This window comes from Pyrus communis, chromosome 10 (assembly GCF_041283825.1).
Source record: "Pyrus communis isolate YQ-2024b chromosome 10, ASM4128382v1, whole genome shotgun sequence".
In the NCBI taxonomy this organism is placed as follows: Eukaryota; Viridiplantae; Streptophyta; class Magnoliopsida; order Rosales; family Rosaceae; genus Pyrus; species Pyrus communis.
Window position 1 is genome coordinate 12,569,492 of NC_142574.1, and position 25,042 is coordinate 12,594,533.

Consider the following 25,042-nt stretch of genomic DNA (forward strand, 5'->3'; position numbering starts at 1 on the left):
TGCGTAGGAGTCTTCAATGATGCTTAAACATGAGGTCTTTTAGGATTTAACTTTCCTACTTCAAGTCTTTAATTTCGTCCATCCTCTTGGCTCCAAGCATATGATATCCATTCCAATCTCTAATTTGCTCCAAAAGGCTCCAAAAGGCATCCTTTTGCATACCTTGCCCTTAGAACCTGAAAACACACAAAAGAAGCATAAAGGACTAAAATAACTAGAGAAACATAACGTAAATGCACGAGAACAAGCCATTTAAGTCGCATGAATATGCTCCTATCAAATACCCCCACACTTATCTTTTGCTAGTCCTCGAGCAAAACAGAAAGAAAAACAAAACAAAACCAAACGAAACAAAACAAGTAAAACACAACCTAAACCTTTCAACAACCGTCTTAGGGATTTCCAAAGCACATGACAAGTTAAAAATCATCATTCCCACAGATTTTTGCCATCATTACACTTAAGTACATTCTTAATCATAGTCACCACATACTAGTTCACAATTAAGCATTTAAAACACATTTCGAATGTAGTAACATGCCTTAGAGAAATTGCTCAAATCCTTACAAGATATGCACTCGTTTTTCACAAGATTTTCTGACTACACACCCTACACTAGTTATATGTGAGAAGATTGATGTAAACATGTAGACGAACACTCACATATGTTATAACAAGGAAAGCATTTTCTGGATTTACGATAATGACATGAATATGATCTCATGAATGGAATGCTACTACTTAGAATGAGAACCAGTGATTCCATAAGCTCATATCAATTTCAAACTCCACATTATTGAACACATAACGATCAAGATAGAAGTCAAAGGGGTGTAACGGGGCTAAAGGTGTTTGGCTAACAAAGAAGGTATATGGAAAACAAAGGTTCTTAAAGAAATAGCGAGCAAAGCATTTGAATTAATGTAGAATTTACTTTTGAATGAAAACTCAACTTTTGAACAACAAGGGGGAACAAGCTCTTTTTTCTTTCTTTCTTTCTTTTCTTTTCTGTTTTTCTTTTTCATATGTTTTTCACAATTTTTTTCTTTTCTTTTGACTCTCAAAACATACATAAACGCTTAAGAACAAAACATTCTCCCCCACACTCATTTTCTTTCATAATGTACTCAAAAGGAATTCATTTAAGTCATGCTCACTATCATTTAAGAACAAGGGTGTGGACTGTCCTACACTAGGCTAGGTAAGGGGTGATGTGGTTAGCAAAGAAAATAGGCTAAACGAGGCTCAACGGGGTTAAAACTAATATATACGAAATATGGGAAGTAAGGCTATTTGGCTATGGTGGCAACTACACAACTTCATCTTGATATATGTTATGCAATTTCAATGTCATGCTTTGAATGAAACGGATATAAGTTCTAGCATTTAGTTCTATCATGATACAATTGCATTCTAAGTAGCAACCAAGCAAGGAATAATGAGATCATTCAACAACTTTAGAAAACAAAGAATCACAGAAAATAACTCTCCAAAGAAGGTAATGTCTCGAGTCTCACAGGGTTGTAGCGTTTGTTTGAGTTCCTTCCTTCAAGCATGTTACAAAAACGAATTTTTCTTTTATGATTGCATGTGAAGTCATACATTATAACCATAACCAAGCATATACCAAGAGTAAATCAAACTTTTCTCTATGTTTATAACTCTTTTTAACAATCATGCAATTACAAACCAAATCCTCATCATAACGTTGGAAGGTTCCCTAAGACACAAAAACAACTCAAAACACTCTTTTTAGGCTTTTCAAAAAAAATGTTTTTCAAATTTTTATGTGATTTTCGGAGTTATAAAACAAAACACGCTAAAACAGTTTAAAAACACCTTAAAAACATTTAAAACAGCAAGGAACAACACTTGAAGTTATGGGTGATAAAATTCAACGAATTTGCATCAACATACTTAGTTACCCCCCCCACACTTAAATCAAACATTGTCCTCAATGTTTTAAGCATAGATTCACACAAAGCATAAGTAAATACACAAAAATCACTTAAACATACTAAACATGGCAGAATTTAATTAACAAAGAGAAGAGTTTAGGGACGCAAATCTGGTTGTGGAATGTAAATTCCATCTTCTCCTTGGTGATTGCATTGATGCTTGATTTTGTTGATTCCACAGGCTTACTCTCGAACTGGTTTCCGCCCATCATTGATTTTCCTTTGTGCTACTGGGCTGGAGGATTCTTTTGGTCTTCCCCGAAGGTCTGAGCTTACCCCTTTGGTCTGTTTCTTTGTTCAATCTTTCCAATTCGTAATGAAAAGGGTTGGAGGATAACTCAGCCTATGTTTGTCTCCACATGCTTCAATGTATCATTTTCACTTGCCTTACTCGCTCCCCTTTGCAGAAGTGGTCCCTTCTCCGGAAGTGTATCAACCGTTGAAGATGACTACTCGAGAGCAACGCCAGGTAAGCAATCAGGAATAGATTCCAGGCAGTTGGCTCCAGAACGGAAGACTGACTCCAAGTGCCGGCTGATTGCTTCTTTTACTTTGCCATGCGAGTAAGAACAAGGACAAAGAAAAAGACAGGGAAAGAGCATGATATGAGATACTTTTGCTTTTGACCTTGATGATATGAGATACCTTTGCTTTTGAAGAAGTGGTGAATGAATCAGCACATGTATTTGTTGTGCTGTTTCCTCCTGGGTCATCTGTACTCCAGACATCTGGTATCATCTTTGGGGAAGAAGAAAGAATTGAGTATTTCGAAAGGCTTTGCTGGGAGTGCGCCCTCAAAGGTGAGGGAGAGTTGGGCATTTTCTTCAGGTTTGCCCTGCCATAAAATACGAAGGTCGACATATATAGAGATAATAGCAAGTGGTGGTACTTTTTACCTTTGTCGACAAACGTTTTGATCCCGCAACTCTGGCTTTTTGAAATAGTGGCGCCTCTTCGATCTTTGAATACGCCTCTTCGATTTCTGAGCAGGCGCCCCTTCGATTTCTGAACGACGCCCCTTCGCTTTCTGAACGACACGTGGTAGTGCAGATGCGGCTCCTTTTGACAAAGCTGTACGCGTTTTCTGAAAAGCTGATAGGAGCATATTTACGCACCTTAGTTTAGCTTGTTTTTGTGCATTTATAGTGTTTTTCCTTAGTAAAGTAGTCTTTTAAGCTAGTTCTATGTGTTTTCAGGTTTTAAGGGCAAAGTATGCAAAAGGATGCATTTTGGAGCCTTTTGGAGCAAATTAGAGCTTGGAATGGACATCATATGCTTGGAGCCAAGAGGATGGACGAAATTGAAGACTTGAAGATGATGATTCCTACTTGAGCAAGGGTTCCTAGTTGAAGTAGGAAAGTCCCTAATGGAAGATGGTTTCCTAGTTGAATTAGGATTCCTAGTTAAAATGGGTTTCCTAGTTGAATTAGGATTCCTAGAAGAACAAAGTTGCCTACTCAAACAAGGTTTCCTACTTGAAGTAGGAAAGGCAAAGTCCAAATGGTCTCAAGTGAAGCAACAAAGAAGTTTTCCAAGTCCAAGAAGGAAAAGGAGTCCAAGATGAAGAAGGAATGACAAAGACAAGGTTTCCTAATCCTAATAGGCAAAGTTTCCATGTGCAATGAGGAGTCCTTATCCATTTAGGGCATCTTATCCTTGTTCTAGAAACCTTATCCTTGTTCTAGAACCCTTATCCATCCTTGCCATGAGTTTTCCTACCATTGGAGGGTTTCTAGAAGCCCTAAATCTGCCCTATCCTTTAAGTGCCGCCCCAAATCCTTCTAGAAAGCTGATTTCCCTTGCCTTGCAAGGCATTCTAGAAGCCTTATCACCTTATCTCCTTACCTGCCGCACCTAGGAAGCATTATCCCTTTCTATTTCTGATTTCTAAGCCTATTTCCTTGTGGATTTGGGTTATTCAAGTCCATATCTGATTACCCTAGGGTTTTAAGTGCCTATATATACTCATATTAACCCCTAGATCAGATCACCACCCCTCATACACATTCATTAATTCCAGAAATTCGTCCAACCCTCTCCACACCCTTGCCACAGCCACCAAACACCTTTCTCCTTAGTTTTAAGCTTTGCCGCACCATCCCCTTCCCCTAAACACTACTACATCCCTCCATAACCATTCATCCATACACCTAAGGCCCTAAACCTGTCCCTAGACCCTTGCCGCACCAAGGAGGAGGAGAAGGAAGCTCGGAAGTTCATGCAATTCGAGTTCGCGTCACTGGAATTTCTAGGTGTTTCTTTTCCTTTGAATTCAATGTTTAATTTCAATTCTCTTTGTTTTGTGCGTATGAGGAACTAAACCCCCCCTTGGCTAGGGGGGGATTCGAAACCATGAACATACTTGCTATATGATTTGATTACTTCTAATTGCGTTTCATAAGTTGTGAATTCAATTTACTTATCTATGTAAATTACATTGATTTGTGTGTGTTGGTTGAGAGTGCACGCTTAATTATCATGCATAAATTGGATGCTAGGATATAAGGAAATTTCACCTAATCGTTATGGAATTATATTCACAAGTAGTAAAGGTTGATGATCTCAATCGCGTTAAGTAAATTCTTGGCACAAGTTTCATGCAATCATAGTAACAAGTGCTTCGTCAATGCTTATGGTTTTCATAGAACTTAATGATTCTTGCTTGTACCTCTATTATGCAATCATGTAGGGGACTTGTGGGGAATGTTTTGGGTTGTCGTATGCAATCATCCAATTCAATAACATTAGGAAAATCTGAAGGTTAATTTAAGCGAACCTAATTAACTTGGGGCGTTGAGAATTCATGGGTAATTGAAAAGCAATTGGAAATCGTTTTATATGCAAGTATAACATGTGTGGAGATGAACCCCTTAGCTAGCTTCCCATCCATTCAATTCCATCAAATTCGTTTTACAATCTGTTCTAATTTAAAAAGTTTGTTTTGTTTTTAAATTCGTCCAAAATCAATCCCCCTTTACTTTGTTGAGTCATAGTAGTTAGAAATCACTTTAGTTTGTGTTTTTAAGTGTCTTAGGTCAAAGTAAAACCAATTTTCGTCCAAAGTTGTGTCTAGTGTTCAAAACTGCCCAGATTGTGTTTTTAAGGCTGTTTTGAGTGTTTTGGTGCTGTTTTGAGTCTTTTGGTTTGTTTTGGTGTTTTAAAGTTTAGTTTTGCATTCTTTGAGTCTAGTATAGTGTTTTAAACTTGTTTTTACATATTTGAGTCAGTTTCCAAGTGATTAACAATCCCTCCTAATCCCCGGTCCAGAACGATCCCTACTTACATTCTTCACTACAATTGATAAAAGAGGGTTTAATTTGTGTGCGTATAAATCTCGCATCAAATTTTGGCGCCGTTGCCGGGGATTAGCAACTTTGCTAATCCCTTGGATTGTTATTTTCGTTTTTCTTATTAGATCAGATTCTTATGTTATTTTGTTTCTTGTTTTAGGTACTTGTTTATGACTCGGAGTTCTAATCCGGTTCACGAACATATTTTAGACTTTGACGACGATTTTGAGCGTGAGTTGAGACGTAAGAGGAAGAACCCGGAACCTAGTGAATCAAGTGCAAGTTCCGAGTCCGTTTCTGAATTTGAAGAAGAAGTGGAAGACATGGCAGTGGACAACCGAACAATCAAGGAGCTTTCCGCTTCGGGATTGGCCAATGCCGCACCCTTGTGCATCCAATACCCAAGGGCGGCTCAAGACAAGACTGCCGAGTTCGAATTGAAGTCAAGCCTATTACATCACATTCCGAAGTACCATGGGCTATCCATGGAAGATCCGAACAAGCATTTGAAGGAGTTTGAAGTCGTTTGCTCAAGCATGACTCCGGTGAACGTAGATGAGAGCATCTTGAAGATGAAGGCCTTTCCCTTTTCTCTCCAAGAGAAAGCGAAAGATTGGTTGTACGAATTGGCTCCCGGAACTGTCACATCATGGGAGAGCATGAAACGGGCTTTCTTGGAGAAGTTTTTCCCAACTTCTCGAGTCATCCTCCTACGAAAAAGGATAAGTGGAATTCAACAAGATGAAGGTGAGTCCTTTCCTACTTATTATGAACGTTTTAAATCTCTGGTTGCTTCATGTCCACAGCATCAAATGAAGGAGGAACTACTTCTACAATACTTTTACGAGGGACTTCTACCTATTGAACGTCAAATGCTAGATGCCTCAGCGGGTGGAGCCTTGGTGGACAAGACCCCCACGGCTGCAAAGACCTTGATTGCTAATCGAGCATTGAATGCTCAACAATACGAAGGCGTTGGACAGAGGAGTACCCCACGGCAACACCAAGTCAATGAGGTAAGTACCATAACCGAACTTCAAAATCAAATGGCTAACCTTACTACGTTGCTTTCTCAGGTGGTGGAAGGTCCAAAAGTCAAAACCGTAGCTTCTTGTGGCGTATGCTCCATGCAAGGACACCCTACGGACAAATGCCCACAATTGATCGAGAATGGAGGGTGGGAGACACTCAATGCCGTGGGATATGGCAACCAATACCAAACACGTGGTGATCCGTTTTCTAATACTTACAATCCCGGTTGGCGTGATCATCCGAATTTCAAATGGCGAGACCCCCAACAAGGTCAACAACAAAGCGGATTTAGGCAACAACCCCCGGGTTTCTATCAAAAGCCGTTGGCACCACCACAAGCCCAAGCACAACCTGCCCAAAGCAATGTAGGTAATTCAAGTGATAATGATAAGATTTTTCAATTACTCACTACTTTGACGCAGGAAGTCCAAACTCAAAACAAAGAGAGACAAATCCAAGACAAGAGGGTGGACAACTTGGAGAAGCAAGTGGGACAGATTGCCGAGTTCATGGGGCAATTTCGTGAGCAAGGAAGGTTGCCTAGCTCAACGGTGGTCAATCCGAAAGGTGGATTCGAATCTGCAAAAGCTATGCATTTGCGAAGTGGAAAGCAAGTCGGATCTGACCTCAACCCATCCAAATCACGTTCCAACGAGGAGGATGAGTTGAGAATTGAAGAGGAGGAGCAAAGGCCACTCACGGCCAAGGTGGAACCAAATGTGCCGCAAGTTCCAAGTGATCCCAAGTCGTCCAATTCATCCAATAAAGGTAAGAACGTGTCAAGTTCGGTTCCTACTAATGATTTTCCTGCGAATGTTCCTTTTCCTAGTAGGTTTAAGCAAACAAAGAAAGAAGAAGCGGAAAAGGACATTTTGGAGACGTTTCGGAAAGTTCAAGTTAATATCCCCCTATTGGATGCAATCAAGCAAGTCCCGAGGTACGCCAAGTTCTTGAAGGAACTTTGCACCAATAGGAGGAGGATTTCGACCAAGGAGGTGGTCAAAGTAGGTGAAAACGTCTCAGCCATCTTACAACGCAAGCTGCCCCCAAAATGCAAAGATCCGGGTAGTTTTACAATTCCGTGTGTTATTGGTAATTCTAGGTTTGAATCTGCCATGTTAGACCTAGGTGCATCTATAAATGTCATGCCATATTCAATTTATGCATCTATGAACCTAGGAGCGTTAAAAAACGATGGTGTGATCATACAATTAGCCGATAGATCTAATGCCTATCCAAAGGGAGTTTTGGAAGATGTGTTAGTGCAGGTTAATCATTTGATCTTCCCGGCGGACTTCTACGTACTTGAGATGGATGAATCGGACCATGCCCCTTCGTTGCCCATCCTCCTCGGAAGGCCATTCATGAAAACTGCTCGTACGAAGATTGACGTATATAATGGCACTTTGACCATGGAATTTGATGGGGAAGTTATTAATTTCAATCTTTCTGATTCTATGAAGTACCCTAGTGAGAATCATTCATGTTTTGCTATTGATATAATTAACTCTTTGGCGCAGGACTATTTAGACAATTTGAAGGATGATGCACTTGAATTGGTCATTGCACAAGGAAGGAACATGCAAAACATGGAAACAACCACCAAGGAACCCCACGGCATGCATGAGGAATCCTTGGCCGTGCCCCCTAATGAGGATATTATTGAGATGGTGGCTGCCCTTGAGTCATTGCCATTACAATCGGGTAAGTATTCGGACCCTATTTTAAGTTCAGTTTCGGCTAATAAAATGCTTCCCTCAGTTGTGCAGCCACCTACACTTGAACTTAAGCCGTTGCCTAGTCATTTGAAGTACGTTTTCTTGGGCGAGGATGACACGTTGCCCGTCATTATTTCATCCTCACTCACGGCACAAGAAGAGAGCAAATTGGTACGAGTGCTTAAGGAGTACAAAACAGCAATTGGATGGACCTTGGCCGACATCAAGGGAATTAGCCCTACTACATGCATGCATCGCATACTTCTAGAGGAGGGGTCCAAAACATCCAGAGAGGCTCAACGCCGTCTCAACCCTCCGATGATGGAAGTTGTGAAGAAGGAGGTAATCAAGCTTTTGGATTGTGGAGTAATCTATCCAATCTCGGATAGTAAGTGGGTCTCACCCGTGCAATGTGTTCCGAAGAAATCTGGAGTGACTGTGGTTGCAAATGCCGAGAATGAACTTGTTCCTCAACGCATTCAAACCGGTTGGAGGGTGTGCATCGATTATAGGAAGCTAAACGCCGCAACAAGGAAGGATCACTTCCCACTGCCGTTCATCGACCAAATGCTTGAGAGGTTAGCCGGTTATGCTTTCTATTGTTTTCTTGATGGTTATTCTGGTTATAATCAAATTATCATAACACCCGAAGATCAAGAAAAAACCACTTTTACATGCCCCTTCGGTACTTTTGCATATCGTCGCATGCCTTTTGGTTTATGTAATGCACCTGCTACATTTCAACGATGCATGATGAGCATATTTTCTGATTATGTTGAGAAAATCATTGAAGTATTTATGGATGATTTTAGCGTGTTTGGTGATTCTTTTGATGGTTGCTTGCATAATCTTAGTTTAATCTTAAAACGTTGCGTTGAAACTAACCTTGTTCTTAATTGGGAGAAATGCCATTTCATGGTTAAACAAGGCATAGTTTTAGGTCATATAGTCTCTGAAAACGGTATTGAGGTTGATAAGTCGAAAATAGATCTTGTACGTCACTTACCCTCTCCAACTTCGGTTAGAGAGGTTCGTTCTTTTCTTGGCCATGCAGGATTTTATCGTAGGTTTATCAAGGATTTCTCGAAGGTTGCACAACCTCTTTGCCGTCTCCTACAAAAAGACGTGACGTTTGAATTCACCAAGGAGTGCACGGCATCATTCAACCAACTTAAGGAGTTGTTGACCACGGCACCCATCATTGTTCCACCGGATTGGAGTCTACCTTTCGAGCTCATGTGTGATGCGTCCGACTATGCTTTAGGAGCAGTTTTAGGACAAAGAAAGGACAAGAGGCCGCATGTTATCTACTACGCCTCACGGACGTTGAACGATGCCCAGTTGAACTACTCCACTACGGAAAAAGAACTTCTTGCCGTTGTCTTTGCTTTAGATAAATTTCGATCATATCTAATTGGTACTAAAGTAATTGTTTTCACTGATCATGCAGCTCTGAAGTACTTGCTCACTAAAAAGGAGGCCAAGCCACGGCTAATTCGATGGATGTTGCTACTTCAAGAGTTCGACATAGAGATTCGGGACAAGAAGGGAAGTGAAAACGTGGTGGCTGACCACCTAAGCCGAATGGTGCACAATGAAGAGGCCTTACCCATTGCCGAGACATTCCCCGATGAACAATTGCTGTCCATTAAGGTTAGTGCACCTTGGTATGCCGATATTGTTAATTTTTTGGTGTCAAAACGTATTCCAAGTGAGTTCACTAGGCACCAACGTGATAAACTTAGGCATGATGCACGATTTTATGTGTGGGATGATCCATACTTATGGAAATTTTGTCCCGATCAGATTATACGTCGTTGTGTGCATGATTCTGAATGTCATTCAATTTTGAGTTTTTGTCATACATATGCATGTGGAGGGCACTTTGGCACACAACGCACAGCCCTCAAAGTGTTACAATGTGGATTTTATTGGCCTAGTATTTTTAAGGATGCTAGAACGTTTTGCTTAACATGTGATAAATGCCAAAGAATGGGTGGTATTAGTGCAAGGGACCAAATGCCGCAGGTTTCTATCCTAAATGTTGAAATTTTTGATGTTTGGGGTATTGATTTTATGGGTCCCTTCCCTTCATCGTATGGTTTCATGTATATTTTGCTTGCGGTTGATTATGTGTCAAAATGGGTGGAAGCCAAGGCCACCCGGACTAATGATTCTAAAGTGGTTGCAGATTTTATTAGAACTAACATTTTTGCAAGGTTTGGAATGCCACGAGTGATCATTAGTGATGGAGGGTCACACTTTTGCAATCGGACCATTGAAGCGTTATTGAGGAAATACCATGTCACCCATAAGGTTTCTACACCTTACCATCCTCAAACGAATGGCCAAGCCGAGGTTTCCAACCGAGAGATCAAGCAAATACTTGAGAAGACCGTTGGGCCAACAAGGAAGGATTGGAGCTTACGGTTAGATGATGCACTTTGGGCGTATCGTACGGCGTACAAAACCCCCATTGGGATGTCCCCTTTTAGACTTGTCTATGGCAAGGCGTGCCATCTTCCCGTGGAGTTGGAGCATAAAGCTCTTTGGGCTGTTGCTGCGTGAATTATACGCACACAAATTAAACCCTCTTTTCGTCAAATTGTAGTAAGTATATAAGTAGGGATCGTTCTGGACCGGGGATTAGGAGGGATTGTTAATCACTTGGATTTGACTCAAAAACGTAAAAACGTAATAATAAACACTAAACTAGACTCAAAGAATGTAAAACTAAACTTTAAAACACTAAGACAAACCAAAGACTCAAAATGCTTTTAAAAACACAAACTAAAATGATTTCTAACTAAATTGACATTAAAGTAAAGGGAGATTTAAGTTTATACGAAATTAAATTAAATGAACAAATTAAAACAGAATGTAAATATGAAATTGATGAAATAGAATGGATGAATGCTAGCTAAGGGGGTCATCTCCACATACGTTACACTTGCATAATAAAAAGATTTCCAATTACATTTCAATAAATTATGAATTCTCATCACCCCAAGTTAATTAGGTCCGCTTAAATTAACCGTCAAGTTTTCCTTAAGTTAATGAATTGGATGGGTTAGCGCAACGCAATTCACTACATTCTCCAAAAGTCCTTTACGTCAACAGCACAATAAAGATACAATCAAAGATCATTAAGCATTATGAAACTTATAAGTGTTGACGAGGCATTCGTTACTATGATGAGCATGAAACTCGTGCCAAGAATTCATTTAACGCGATTGTTTATAAGCAACCTCCACTACTTGTGAATATAAGTTTATAACGATTAGGTGAAACTCACTTATATTCTAGCATCATATTCATGCATGAAAATTAAGCGTGCACTCTCAATAAACATACATAAATAAGTTATCAATCAAACGGTTAAACAAATTGAACCCACAACTTATGAAACGCAATTAGAAGTAATCAAATCAAAATGCAAGCATAAACATTTATTTCGAATCCCCCCCTAGCCAAGGGGGGTTTAGTTCCTCATGGTACAAAACAAAGAGAATCAAAGAAACACCTAAACATTCCAACAACTCAAACTTGAATTGTATGAACGTTTAGGCCCTCTTCTCTTCCATTCCTCATTCGTACAAAACAAAGAGTATTGAAATTAAACATTGAAATCAAAGAAACACCTAAACATTCCAACAACTCAAACTTGAATTGTATGAACGTTTAGGCCCTCTTCTCTTCCTCTTCGTTGTAGCATAAGGTCTAGGGATAGTTGGTTGGGGGGATGGAAGTGTGGAATGGAGTGGGGAGTGATGGAAATGGAAGATGGTTTTTGGATTCTAAGGGAGACTCACGGCTAAGAGAGAAAGGGATGTGTTTGTGGTGTGTTGTGTATGAAATGAGATGTCCATGAATGAATGAATGCAAGGGTATTTATAGGAGTAGTGGAGGGAACATATGGCTATGTCATTTGTAGGTGAAGTAGGTGGATGTTGTAGGTGAAGTGGATGTTGTAGGTGAAGTAGGTGGATGTTGTGTTAAGTGATAAGTGATAAGTGATATGATATGTGGTTATGATATGATAAGTGGTTAAGTGGTGATGATAAGTGATAAGTGATTAAGTGATATGATATGTGGTGATGATAAGTGATAAGTGCATGTGGGTTAACTAATGAAGGAAATGCATGTGCAATGACAATGTGTTAGAATGGATGTGTGTTATGCATGGCATGATTGGGATTAGGAAAGGTTTAAATGTCCTAAAACTAAAGAGAACAAGGTTCCAACACTTTGGCTCCAATTAGGTCTTCAATTTCGTCCAACACTTTGGCTTCAAGCATAAGCTATCCGTCCTTAGCCCAAAAGTGCTCCAAAAGTCTCCAAAATGCATCTTTTTGCTCCTTTAGCCCTTTGGACCTACAAACACACGAAAATAGCTTAAAGTACTAAAATAACTAAAGAAACATAACGTAAATGTACGAGAACAAGCCATTTAAGTCGCATAAATATGCTCCTATCAAATACCCCCACACTTAGCTTTTGCTAGTCCTTGAGCAAAACAGAAAAACAAAACAAAAAGAACAAAACACAACCTACACCTTCCAACAATCGTATCAGGGACTTCCAATGCACATGACAAGTTAAAAATCATTATTCTCACAGATTTGAGCCATCTTTACACTTAAGTACATTCTTAATCATAGTCACCACATACTAGTTCACAATTAAGCAATTAAAACACATTTCAAATGTAGTAACATGCCTTTAGAGAATTCCCTCAATTTCTTACTAGATGTACTCTCGTTTTTCACACAGATTTTCTGACTACACACCCTACACTAGGTATATGTGAGAAGATTGATGTAAACATGTAGACGAACACTCACATATGTTATAATAAGGAAAGCATTTTCTGGAGTTAATAAGCATGTTTAGATATGATCTCATGAATGGAATGCTACTACTTAGACGCGAGAACCAGTGACACCATAAGCTCATACCAAGTTCAAACTCCACAATTGAAATACATAACACTCAATATAGAAGTCAAAGGGTAGTAACGGGGCTAGGGTTTTGGCTAACAATGAAAGGTGAAGGATAAACAAACATTCTTAAAGCAATAGTGAGCAAAGTATTGAATTAGGCACTTAGAATTCCCTTAAGAACGCAGAAGTCAACTTTGAACACCCAAGGGAAAATCACACAAAACTTAGGGCCATATTCAACTTTTTGGACCCTTTCTTCAACCATCAACGCTCGTGAGTTCATTCTTACTTATTTTCACTCCTTTTTTTTTTTTTTTTTTTCTTTTCTTCTTTTTCTTTTGAATCTCAAAACATACATATAAACGTAAGAACAAACTTTTACTCCCCCACACTCATTTTCTTGCATAATGTAACTCAAAAGGAATTCATTTAAGTCATGCTCACTAAACTTTAAGAACAAGGGTATAGGAAAGTCCTACTCTAAGCTAGGTAAGGGGTGATGTGGGTAAACAAGGAATAAAGGCAAAACGAGGCTCAACGGGGTTAAAACTTACAACATATACGAAGTATGGGAAGTAAGGCTATTTGGCTATGGTGGTGGTCACTACACAACTTCTTCTTGAATATGTGTTATGCAAATCAATAACATGCTTTGAATGAAATGGGCATGAGTTCTAGCATTTGGAACTATATGATGAAACGCCTTCTAAGTAGTAACCAAGCAAAGAATAATGAGATCATGCAACGACTTTAGAAAACAAGAAATCACAGATTATACTCTCCAAAGAACGTTATAGGCTCAAGTCTCTCAGGGTTGTAGCGTTTGTTTGAGTTCCTTCCTTCAAGCATGTTACAAAAACGAATTTTTTTCTTTTATGATTGCATGTGAAGTCATACATTATAACCATAACCAAGCATATACCAAGAGTAAATCAAACTTTTCTCTATGTTTATAACTCTTTCTAACCGTCATGCAATTATAAACCAAATCCTTATCATTGTGTTGGAAGGTACCCTAAGACACAAACACACAAAAACGACTCTTAAAACAACTCTTTTTGGGTTTTTCAAAACAATTTTTCAAATTTTTATGGGATTTTCGAATTATAAAACAAAACACACTAAAACACTCTAAAACAACTTAAAAACACCTTAAAACAGCAAGGAACAACATTTGAAGTTATGGGTGATAAAATCCCACGAATTTAAATTAACAACATTAGTTACCCCCCCCCCCCCCCCCCACACTTAAATCAAACATTGTCCTCAATGTTTTAAGCATAGATTCACACAAAACATAAGTAAACACACAAAAAGCAATTTAAACATACTAAACATGGCAGAATGTAATTAACAAAGAGAAGAGTTTAGGGACGCAAATCTGGTTATGGAGTGTAAATTCCATCTTCTCCTTGGTAATTGCATTGAGGCTTTGATCATAGTGACTCCACAGCCTTACTCTTGAACTGGTTTCCGCCCATCATTGATTTTCCTTTGTGCTACTCTTGATCTGGGCAGCAGGATGGTTCTTTTGGTTTCCCCCGAAGGTCTGAGCTTCCTCCTGTTATCTGTTTCTTTGTTCAATCTTTGCAGGAGTGGTCCCTTCTCTGGAAGTGTAACAACTGTTGAAGATGACTACTCGAGAGCAACGCTAGGTAAGCAATCAGGAATAGATTCCAGGCAGTTGGCTCCAGATCGGAAGACTGACTCCAAGTGCCGGTTGATTGCTTCTTTTACTTTGCCATGCAAGTAAGAACAAGGACAAAGAAAAAGACAGGGAAAGAGCATGATATGAGATACATTTGCTTTTGACCTTGATGATATGAGATACCTTTGCTTTGAAGAAGCGGTGAATGAATCAGCACATGCTTCAATCCGCCGTTTCCTCCTGGGTCATATGTACTCCAGGCATCTGGTATCATCTTTGGGGAAGAAGAAAGAATTGAGTATTTTGAAAGGCTTTGCTGGGAGTGCGCCCTCAGAGGTGAGGGAGAGTTGGGCATTTTCTTCAGGTTTGCCCTGGCATAAAAGACGAAGGTCGACATATATAGAGATAATATCAAGTGGTGGTACTTTTTACCCTTGTCGACAAACGTTTTGATCCCGCAAATCCGACTCTTTAAAATAGTGGCTCCTCTTCGATCTTTGAATACGCCTCTTCGATTTCTGAGCAGGCGCCCCTTCGATTTTTGAACGACGCCCCTTCGCTTTCTGAACGACACGTGGTAGTGCAGATGCGGCTCCTTTTGACAAAGCTGCACGCGTCTTCTGAAAAGCAGAGAAAGCGTCGCCGAACTTTGCGCTTGTCGGCTAAAGATGTGTAGATGCGATGATGGCCTCCACGTGTTTTCAGCTTTGTCAGAAATCTTTTGACAAAGTTGAACGCGTTTTCTGAAAAGCCGAGGAAGCGTCGCCTAAATTACGCCGGAAAATCCGGCTCTTTGAATCGGTGGACGCGTCGTCTTGGCTTTTTATAGAGCTATCAATCACCCCAACACACACATTCTGAAGATTTCCCATTCCTGAAACTCGACTCCGGCCCTTTGTGAAATTTTAACTCCATCCACCCCTTCTCTTTGAACACTTTTGAAAAAAATGGCAAACTCATCGAACCTTAGCTTAGATTTGAGTCTCAGCAGCGATCCGGTTGCGCCTCGTCAAGGTAATGTATGGCGCCCTTCTTTTTTATCTTCTAACGGTCCTCTTTCAGGTGAAGACTCTGTGATGCAGGACGCCACAACAGCTACAATAGTAGCTAAAAACCTCCTCACTCCAAAAGATAGTAGGCTGCTGTCAGGACGGTCCGATGAGTTGGCCGTTCAAGAGTCCCTCGCACTTAGTGTTCAGTGTGCGAGTTCTGTGTCCAACATGGGCCAACGCCTGCTTGCTCGGTCCCGCCAAGTGGAATCGTTGATGACAGAGGTGGAAAGACTTAAGCAAGAGATCCAGCAGCTTAAGTACGAGAATAGAAGTTTGCATGTGCTTGCAAATAACTATTCGTCGGGGATGAAGAGGAAGCTTGATGAGCTGCAAGAATCTGAGGGTCGAATTCACAGTGACCGTCAAAGGCTTGCGTCTTATCTCCAGAGGCACCTTTTTCCTGGGTCATCCAGCGCTTGGCCAAGTATTGAGGCCTGGAATGCTCTAGCTCCGATGCCTCCCGCTCCGATGGCTTCCGCTCCGATGCCTCCCGCTTCTATGCCTCCCGCTTCTATGCCTTCCGCTTCTGCGCCTCATAGTGGGGCTTCACGCAAACAACCTTTGTGAAGCTCCACCTTTCTCCATGTTTAGTATCTTTCTTTCTCTTTTTTTTTTATTTTTTTATTATTTTTTTTTTTATTTTTTATTTTTATTAACATAAATAAAATCAAACGGCATGGAATTGGTCCTTGAATGGAAGGTGATACTTGAAGTGAACCGGCAATGGTTTGAATTCTAGTGTAGGTGCCTGATTCATAAAAAACAGCAAGTTAGTATAAAATGTAAAGGAATTTGAAAAAAACTTACTTGTTTTGTCCGACAAGAACTCAATGACAAACACCACTCCTTTGAAAGTTTCAGGGATATTGGACTTGGCCAGATTGCAAGTGATGGTTATGACTTGTCCAATGTCATCAAATTTAACTTCGTTGGATTTTGTGGTTTCAAGAACGTCCTCTTTGATGAATTCATGACATTCCCTACTTGTCACCTTTGAAAGGGCTTCCAAGATGTCTTTTTCACCTTCTTCTTCCTTGGAAGTCATGAATCTGCAAGGAATAGGGATACTTGTTGGAACGGGGTTAAAAATAATGAAATTTGGAACAACCATACCTGTATTAGATGGCATAGGAGCAATAGGTGCCTCCGGTAAAGGTGTTTCCACCCTTTCCGTGGGTTGGGTGTATTCCTCTTCCTTGTGATTTGATTTTGATGGTTGAGGGTCCGTTCCAACCTCCTTGTCACTTCTCAACATGATAGCATTGGTGTTTTCAAATTCTCCCTTCTGATTTGCAATGGTTGAACTAGGGAGTTCGCCTTGGTCTCGAAACTGTCCTACGAACTCCGCGATCTGCCCAATTTGCTTATCCAAGTGGTCCAACCTTTGTGGTGGCTGCATAGGCGTTGAATAGAACTCCTCATATGGCTGCCAATATCCTTCTTGTTGAGCCTCATTGTCTTGATTTTGTGAGCCCTGCACCAAACAAATTAATTCATTAAGCTTTTGATTATAATCTATTGACGAACTTGAGTTTGGTTGGGCATATTGAATATGAGGTTGTGGTGGCTGCCAATATCCTCCTTGTTGAGCATTTTGAGGTTCCCACCACATAGAGTTTGAATGATCACTCCAATCCGAATTGTAAGTATTGGAAAACACGTTATTCCTTGATTGAAGATTAGATATATCAACTCTTTGCATTTGGGACCTTTCCATGAGCTGTGACAAAAGAGAAGCGTTATCAAGTGCCATGTTGTTCTTAACAAACAAAACACAAATAAAAACTAAATCTAAAAGACAATACAGAAACAAACAATCCAAGGGATTAGCAAATTTTCTAATCCCCGGCAACGGCGCCAAAATTTGCTGCGTGAATTATACGCACACAAATTAAACCCTCTTTTCGTCAAATTGTAGTAAGTATATAAGTAGGGATCGTTCTGGACCGGGGATTAGGAGGGATTGTTAATCACTTGGATTTGACTCAAAAACGTAAAAACGTAATAATAAACACTAAACTAGACTCAAAGAATGTAAAACTAAACTTTAAAACACTAAGACAAACCAAAGACTCAAAATGCTTTTAAAAACACAAACTAAAATGATTTCTAACTAAATTGACATTAAAGTAAAGGGAGATTTAAGTTTATACGAAATTAAATTAAATGAACAAATTAAAACAGAATGTAAATATGAAATTGATGAAATAGAATGGATGAATGCTAGCTAAGGGGGTCATCTCCACATACGTTACACTTGCATAATAAAAAGATTTCCAATTACATTTCAATAAATTATGAATTCTCATCACCCCAAGTTAATTAGGTCCGCTTAAATTAACCGTCAAGTTTTCCTTAAGTTAATGAATTGGATGGGTTAGCGCAACGCAATTCACTACATTCTCCAAAAGTCCTTTACGTCAACAGCACAATAAAGATACAATCAAAGATCATTAAGCATTATGAAACTTATAAGTGTTGACGAGGCATTCGTTACTATGATGAGCATGAAACTCGTGCCAAGAATTCATTTAACGCGATTGTTTATAAGCAACCTCCACTACTTGTGAATATAAGTTTATAACGATTAGGTGAAACTCACTTATATTCTAGCATCATATTCATGCATGAAAATTAAGCGTGCACTCTCAATAAACATACATAAATAAGTTATCAATCAAACGGTTAAACAAATTGAACCCACAACTTATGAAACGCAATTAGAAGTAATCAAATCAAAATGCAAGCATAAACATTTATTTCGAATCCCCCCCTAGCCAAGGGGGGTTTAGTTCCTCATGGTACAAAACAAAGAGAATCAAAGAAACACCTAAACATTCCAACAACTCAAACTTGAATTGTATGAACGTTTAGGCCCTCTTCTCTTCCATTCCTCATTCGTACAAAACAAAGAGTATTGAAATTAAACATTGAAATCAAAGAAACACCTAAACATTCCAACAACTCAAACTTGAATTGTATGAACGTTTAGGCCCTCTTCTCTTCCTCTTCGTTGTAGCATAAGGTCTAGGGATAGTTGGTTGGGGGGATGGAAGTGTGGAATGGAGTGGGGAGTGATGGAAATGGAAGATGGTTTTTGGATTCTAAGGGAGACTCACGGCTAAGAGAGAAAGGGATGTGTTTGTGGTGTGTTGTGTATGAAATGAGATGTCCATGAATGAATGAATGCAAGGGTATTTATAGGAGTAGTGGAGGGAACATATGGCTATGTCATTTGTAGGTGAAGTAGGTGGATGTTGTAGGTGAAGTGGATGTTGTAGGTGAAGTAGGTGGATGTTGTGTTAAGTGATAAGTGATAAGTGATATGATATGTGGTTATGATATGATAAGTGGTTAAGTGGTGATGATAAGTGATAAGTGATTAAGTGATATGATATGTGGTGATGATAAGTGATAAGTGCATGTGGGTTAACTAATGAAGGAAATGCATGTGCAATGACAATGTGTTAGAATGGATGTGTGTTATGCATGGCATGATTGGGATTAGGAAAGGTTTAAATGTCCTAAAACTAAAGAGAACAAGGTTCCAACACTTTGGCTCCAATTAGGTCTTCAATTTCGTCCAACACTTTGGCTTCAAGCATAAGCTATCCGTCCTTAGCCCAAAAGTGCTCCAAAAGTCTCCAAAATGCATCTTTTTGCTCCTTTAGCCCTTTGGACCTACAAACACACGAAAATAGCTTAAAGTACTAAAATAACTAAAGAAACATAACGTAAATGTACGAGAACAAGCCATTTAAGTCGCATAAATATGCTCCTATCAGCTGTCAAGAAGTTCAACATGCACTTAGATGAAGCGGGAAGTCTTAGGAAATTCCAATTGAATGAGCTTGATGAAATACGGCACGAGGCGTACGATAATGCAAGCATTTACAAGCAAAAGACCAAAGCTTTCCATGACAACATGATCCGTGGGAAATCATTCTCAATTGGGCAGAAAGTGCTATTATTCAATTCCCGTTTACGTTTATTTCCCGGTAAGTTACGTTCTAAGTGGATTGGACCATTTGTTATTACTAATGTTTTTGTTCATGGTGCAGTCCAAATCCAAAGCTTGAAAACGGGACAAGAATTCAAGGTGAACGGGCATCGTTTGAAGCCCTATTATGACACCTTTGTGGAGCATGCCGTGGATGACATACCCTTGGAAGCCGTGGGCCCTAGTAAGGAGTGAATGAGGTCTTCGTCCGGCTGTACGACGTTAAAGCAAGCGCTACTTGGGAGGCAACCCATGCATTCAACAAAGGAAGACCGAGAAAGCACTCCAATTCCAGATTTGCGTTCCTAAACTCTTCTCTTTGTTGTTAATTTTGTTTCTGCCATGTTAGGTTGTTAGATGTTGTTTTGTTTGTTTGTTTGTTATTTGTGTGAGTCTATGCTTGAAACATTGAGGACAATGTTTGATTTAAGTGTGGGGGGGGGGGGGGGGGGGTAACCAAAGTGTTTTGATGCAAATTCGTAGGGTTTTGTCACCCATAATTTCAAATGTTGTTTCTTGCTGTTTTTAAGTGTTTTTAAGCCGTTTTAGAGTGTTCTAGAGTTTGTTGTTCTAAAAATCCGAAAATCCCAGAAAAAATTGAAAAAAATTGTTTTGAAAACCCAAAAAGAGTTGTTTTTAAGTTGTTTTTGTGTGTTTGTTTGTGTCTTAGGGTACCTTCCAACACAATGATGAGGATTCGGTTTGTAATTGCATGACTGTTAAAGAGAATAATTAACATGGATGAAAGTTTGATTTACTCTTTGTTATGCTTGGTTGTGGTTATAACTTATGACTTCACATGTAATCAAAAAGAAAAAAAGAAAAATCAGTTTTTGTAACATGCTTGAAGGAAGGAACTCAAACTAATGCTACAACCTTGTGAGACTTGAGCCTAAACGTTTATTTCGAGAGTTAAAATCTGTGCATTCTTGTTTTCTAAAGTCGTTGCATGATCTCATTATTCTTTGCTTGGTTACTACTTAGAAGGCGTTTCATCATTTAGTTCCAAATACTAGAACTCATGCCAATTTCATTCAAAACATGTTATTGAATTGCATAACACATATTCAAGATGAAGTTAGTAGTGACCACCATAGCCAAATTGCCATAGTTCCCTATTTCATTTGTTTGTAGGATTTAACCCCGTTGAGCCTTGTGTAGCCTACTTTCTTTGTTAACCCACAATTATCCTCACCTAGCCTAGAGTAGGACCACCCATACCTTTGTTCTTGAAGCATAGTAAAAGCATAACTCAAAGATGAATTCCTTTTGATCATTGCATTATAGAAAACAAGTGTGGGGGAAGGATTCTTGATATATGGGTGTGCCAAAGTCTTGAATGAGGCACGGCAAAGAAAAGAAAAAAAAAGAGAGAGAAAAAAAAAAAAAAAAAAAAAAAAAAAAAAAAAATTTCGTGGAAAATAAGAAGAAAAAAAGAAAAAGTTGTGAAAAGTATGAAAAGGAGTTGAAAGAGCATAAAATGAGCTCTAAGTTGTTGGTTATTGAAGAAAGGGTCCAAAACGTTGCATTTGACCCTAAGTATGCACGTGTATTCCCCTTTGTGTTTAAAGTTATTTTCTGCACTCTAAACTGAATTCTAAGTATCAAGTTCATTGCTTTGCTTACTATTGTTTAAAGAACGTTTGTTTTATCCTTTACCTTTCTTTGTTAGCCAATACCCCTAGCCCCGTTACAACCCTTGACTTTAATCTTGAGTGTTCTGTGTTTCAATTTGTGGAGTTTAAAATTGGTACGAGCATATGGTGTCACTGGTTCTCGCATCTAAGTAGTAGCGTTCCATTCATGAGATCATATCTAAACATGTTATTAACTCCGGAAAGTGTTTCTTTGTCATACATATATGTGAGCATTCGTTTTCATATTTACATCTATCTTCTCACATATAACTAGTATAGGGTGTGTAGTCAGAAAATCTGTGTGAAAATTGAGTGCATATCTAGTAAGGAATTGAGGAAATTCTCTAAGGCATGTTACTACATTCAAAATCATGTTGTAATTGGTTATTTGTGAACTAATGAGTAGTGACCATGATTAAGTAAATGCTTAAGCGTAAAGATGGCTAAAATCTGTGGGAATGATGAATTTTAACATGTCATGTGCATTGGAAATCCCTGAGGCGATTGTTGGAAGGTGTAGGTTGTGTTTTACTCGTTTTACTTCGTTATTTACTTTGTTTCATTTTGTTTTGCTCGAGGACTAGCAAAATCTAAGTGTGGGGGAATTTGATAGGAGCATATTTACGCACCTTAGTTTAGCTTGTTTTTGTGCATTTATAGTGTTTTTCCTTAGTAAAGTAGTCTTTTAAGCTAGTTCTATGTGTTTTCAGGTTTTAAGGGCAAAGTATGCAAAAGGATGCATTTTGGAGCCTTTTGGAGCAAATTAGAGCTTGGAATGGACATCATATGCTTGGAGCCAAGAGGATGGACGAAATTGAAGACTTGAAGATGATGATTCCTACTTGAGCAAGGGTTCCTAGTTGAAGTAGGAAAGTCCCTAATGGAAGATGGTTTCCTAGTTGAATTAGGATTCCTAGTTAAAATGGGTTTCCTAGTTGAATTAGGATTCCTAGAAGAACAAAGTTGCCTACTCAAACAAGGTTTCCTACTTGAAGTAGGAAAGGCAAAGTCCAAATGGTCTCAAGTGAAGCAACAAAGAAGTTTTCCAAGTCCAAGAAGGAAAAGGAGTCCAAGATGAAGAAGGAATGACAAAGACAAGGTTTCCTAATCCTAATAGGCAAAGTTTCCATGTGCAATGAGGAGTCCTTATCCATTTAGGGCACCTTATCCTTGTTCTAGAAACCTTATCCTTGTTCTAGAACCCTTATCCATCCTTGCCATGAGTTTTCCTACCATTGGAGGGTTTCTAGAAGCCCTAAATCTGCCCTATCCTTTAAGTGCCGCCCCAAATCCTTCTAGAAAGCTGATTTCCCTTGCCTTGCAAGGCATTCTAGAAGCCTTATCACCTTATCTCCTTACCTGCCGCACCTAGGAAGCATTATCCCTTTCTATTTCTGATTTCTAAGCCTATTTCCTTGTGGATTTGGGTTATTCAAGTCCATATCTGATTACCCTAGGGTTTTAAGTGCCTATATATACTCATATTAACCCCTAGATCAGATCACCACCCCTCATACACATTCATTAATTCCAGAAATTCGTCCAACCCTCTCCACACCCTTGCCACAGCCACCAAACACCTTTCTCCTTAGTTTTAAGCTTTGCCGCACCATCCCCTTCCCCTAAACACTACTACATCCCTCCATAACCATTCATCCATACACCTAAGGCCCTAAACCTGTCCCTAGACCCTTGCCGCACCAAGGAGGAGGAGAAGGAAGCTCGGAAGTTCATGCAATTCGAGTTCGCGTCACTGGAATTTCTAGGTGTTTCTTTTCCTTTGAATTCAATGTTTAATTTCAATTCTCTTTGTTTTGTGCGTATGAGGAACTAAACCCCCCCTTGGCTAGGGGGGGATTCGAAACCATGAACATACTTGCTATATGATTTGATTACTTCTAATTGCGTTTCATAAGTTGTGAATTCAATTTACTTATCTATGTAAATTACATTGATTTGTGTGTGTTGGTTGAGAGTGCACGCTTAATTATCATGCATAAATTGGATGCTAGGATATAAGGAAATTTCACCTAATCGTTATGGAATTATATTCACAAGTAGTAAAGGTTGATGATCTCAATCGCGTTAAGTAAATTCTTGGCACAAGTTTCATGCAATCATAGTAACAAGTGCTTCGTCAATGCTTATGGTTTTCATAGAACTTAATGATTCTTGCTTGTACCTCTATTATGCAATCATGTAGGGGACTTGTGGGGAATGTTTTGGGTTGTCGTATGCAATCATCCAATTCAATAACATTAGGAAAATCTGAAGGTTAATTTAAGCGAACCTAATTAACTTGGGGCGTTGAGAATTCATGGGTAATTGAAAAGCAATTGGAAATCGTTTTATATGCAAGTATAACATGTGTGGAGATGAACCCCTTAGCTAGCTTCCCATCCATTCAATTCCATCAAATTCGTTTTACAATCTGTTCTAATTTAAAAAGTTTGTTTTGTTTTTAAATTCGTCCAAAATCAATCCCCCTTTACTTTGTTGAGTCATAGTAGTTAGAAATCACTTTAGTTTGTGTTTTTAAGTGTCTTAGGTCAAAGTAAAACCAATTTTCGTCCAAAGTTGTGTCTAGTGTTCAAAACTGCCCAGATTGTGTTTTTAAGGCTGTTTTGAGTGTTTTGGTGCTGTTTTGAGTCTTTTGGTTTGTTTTGGTGTTTTAAAGTTTAGTTTTGCATTCTTTGAGTCTAGTATAGTGTTTTAAACTTGTTTTTACATATTTGAGTCAGTTTCCAAGTGATTAACAATCCCTCCTAATCCCCGGTCCAGAACGATCCCTACTTACATTCTTCACTACAATTGATAAAAGAGGGTTTAATTTGTGTGCGTATAAATCTCGCATCAAAAGCAGAGAAAGCGTCGCCGGACTTTGCGCTTGTCGGCTAAAGATGTGTAGTTGCGATGATGGCCTCCACGTGCTTTCAGCTTTGTCAGAAATCTTTTGACAAAGTTGAACGCGTCTTTTGAAAAGTCGAGAACGCGTCGCCTTGATTACGCCGGAAATTCCGGCTTTTTGAATTGGTGGACGCGTCGCCTTGGCTTCTTATAGAGCTATCGATCACCACAACAAACACACTCTGAAGAACTCCCATTCTTGAAAATCGACTCCGACCCTTTGAAAATTTACTCCATCAACCCCTATCTTTGAACACTTTTGAAAAAATGGCAAACTCATCGAACCTTAGCTTGGAATTGAGCCTTAGCAGTGATACGGGCGCGCCGCGTCAAGGTAACGTATGGCGCCCTTCTTTTTTATCTTCTAACGGTCCTCTTTCAGGTGAAGACTCTGTGATGCAGGACGCCACAACAGCTACAATAGTAGCTAGGAACCTCCTCACTCCAAAAGATAGTAGGCTGCTGTCAGGACAGTCTGATGAGTTGGCCGTTCAAGAGTCCCTCGCACTTAGTGTTCAGTGTGCGAGCTCTGTGTCCAACATGGGCCTACGCCTGCTTGCCCGCTCTCGTCAGGTGGAATCGTTGATGGCAGAGGTGGAAAGACTTAAGCAAGAGATCCAGCAGCTTAAGTACGAGAATAGAAGTTTGCATGTGCTTGCAAATAACTATTCGTCGGGGATGAAAAGGAAGCTTGATGAGCTGCAAGAATCTGAGGGTCGAATTCACAGTGACCGTCAAAGGCTTGCGTCTTATCTCCAGAGGCACCTTTTTCCTGGGTCATCCAGCGCTTGGCCAAGTATTGAGGCCTGGAATGCTCTAGCTCCGATGCCTCCCGCTCCGATGGCTTCCGCTCCGAT

The 25,042-nt window shown here is 39.5% G+C and overlaps 1 protein-coding gene across 1 annotated transcript in view; it reads left to right on the forward strand.

The window, feature by feature from the left end:
• LOC148693534 (uncharacterized) overlaps positions 1-25,042 on the forward strand; it is a 68,258-nt gene that overhangs the window by 11,181 nt on the left and 32,035 nt on the right. Inside the window, exon 2 of the mRNA XM_088678042.1 lies at positions 6,232-8,620. Within this exon, the coding sequence (XP_088534168.1) occupies positions 6,232-8,620 (2,389 nt within the window). The remainder of the gene's footprint in view (positions 1-6,231; positions 8,621-25,042) is intronic.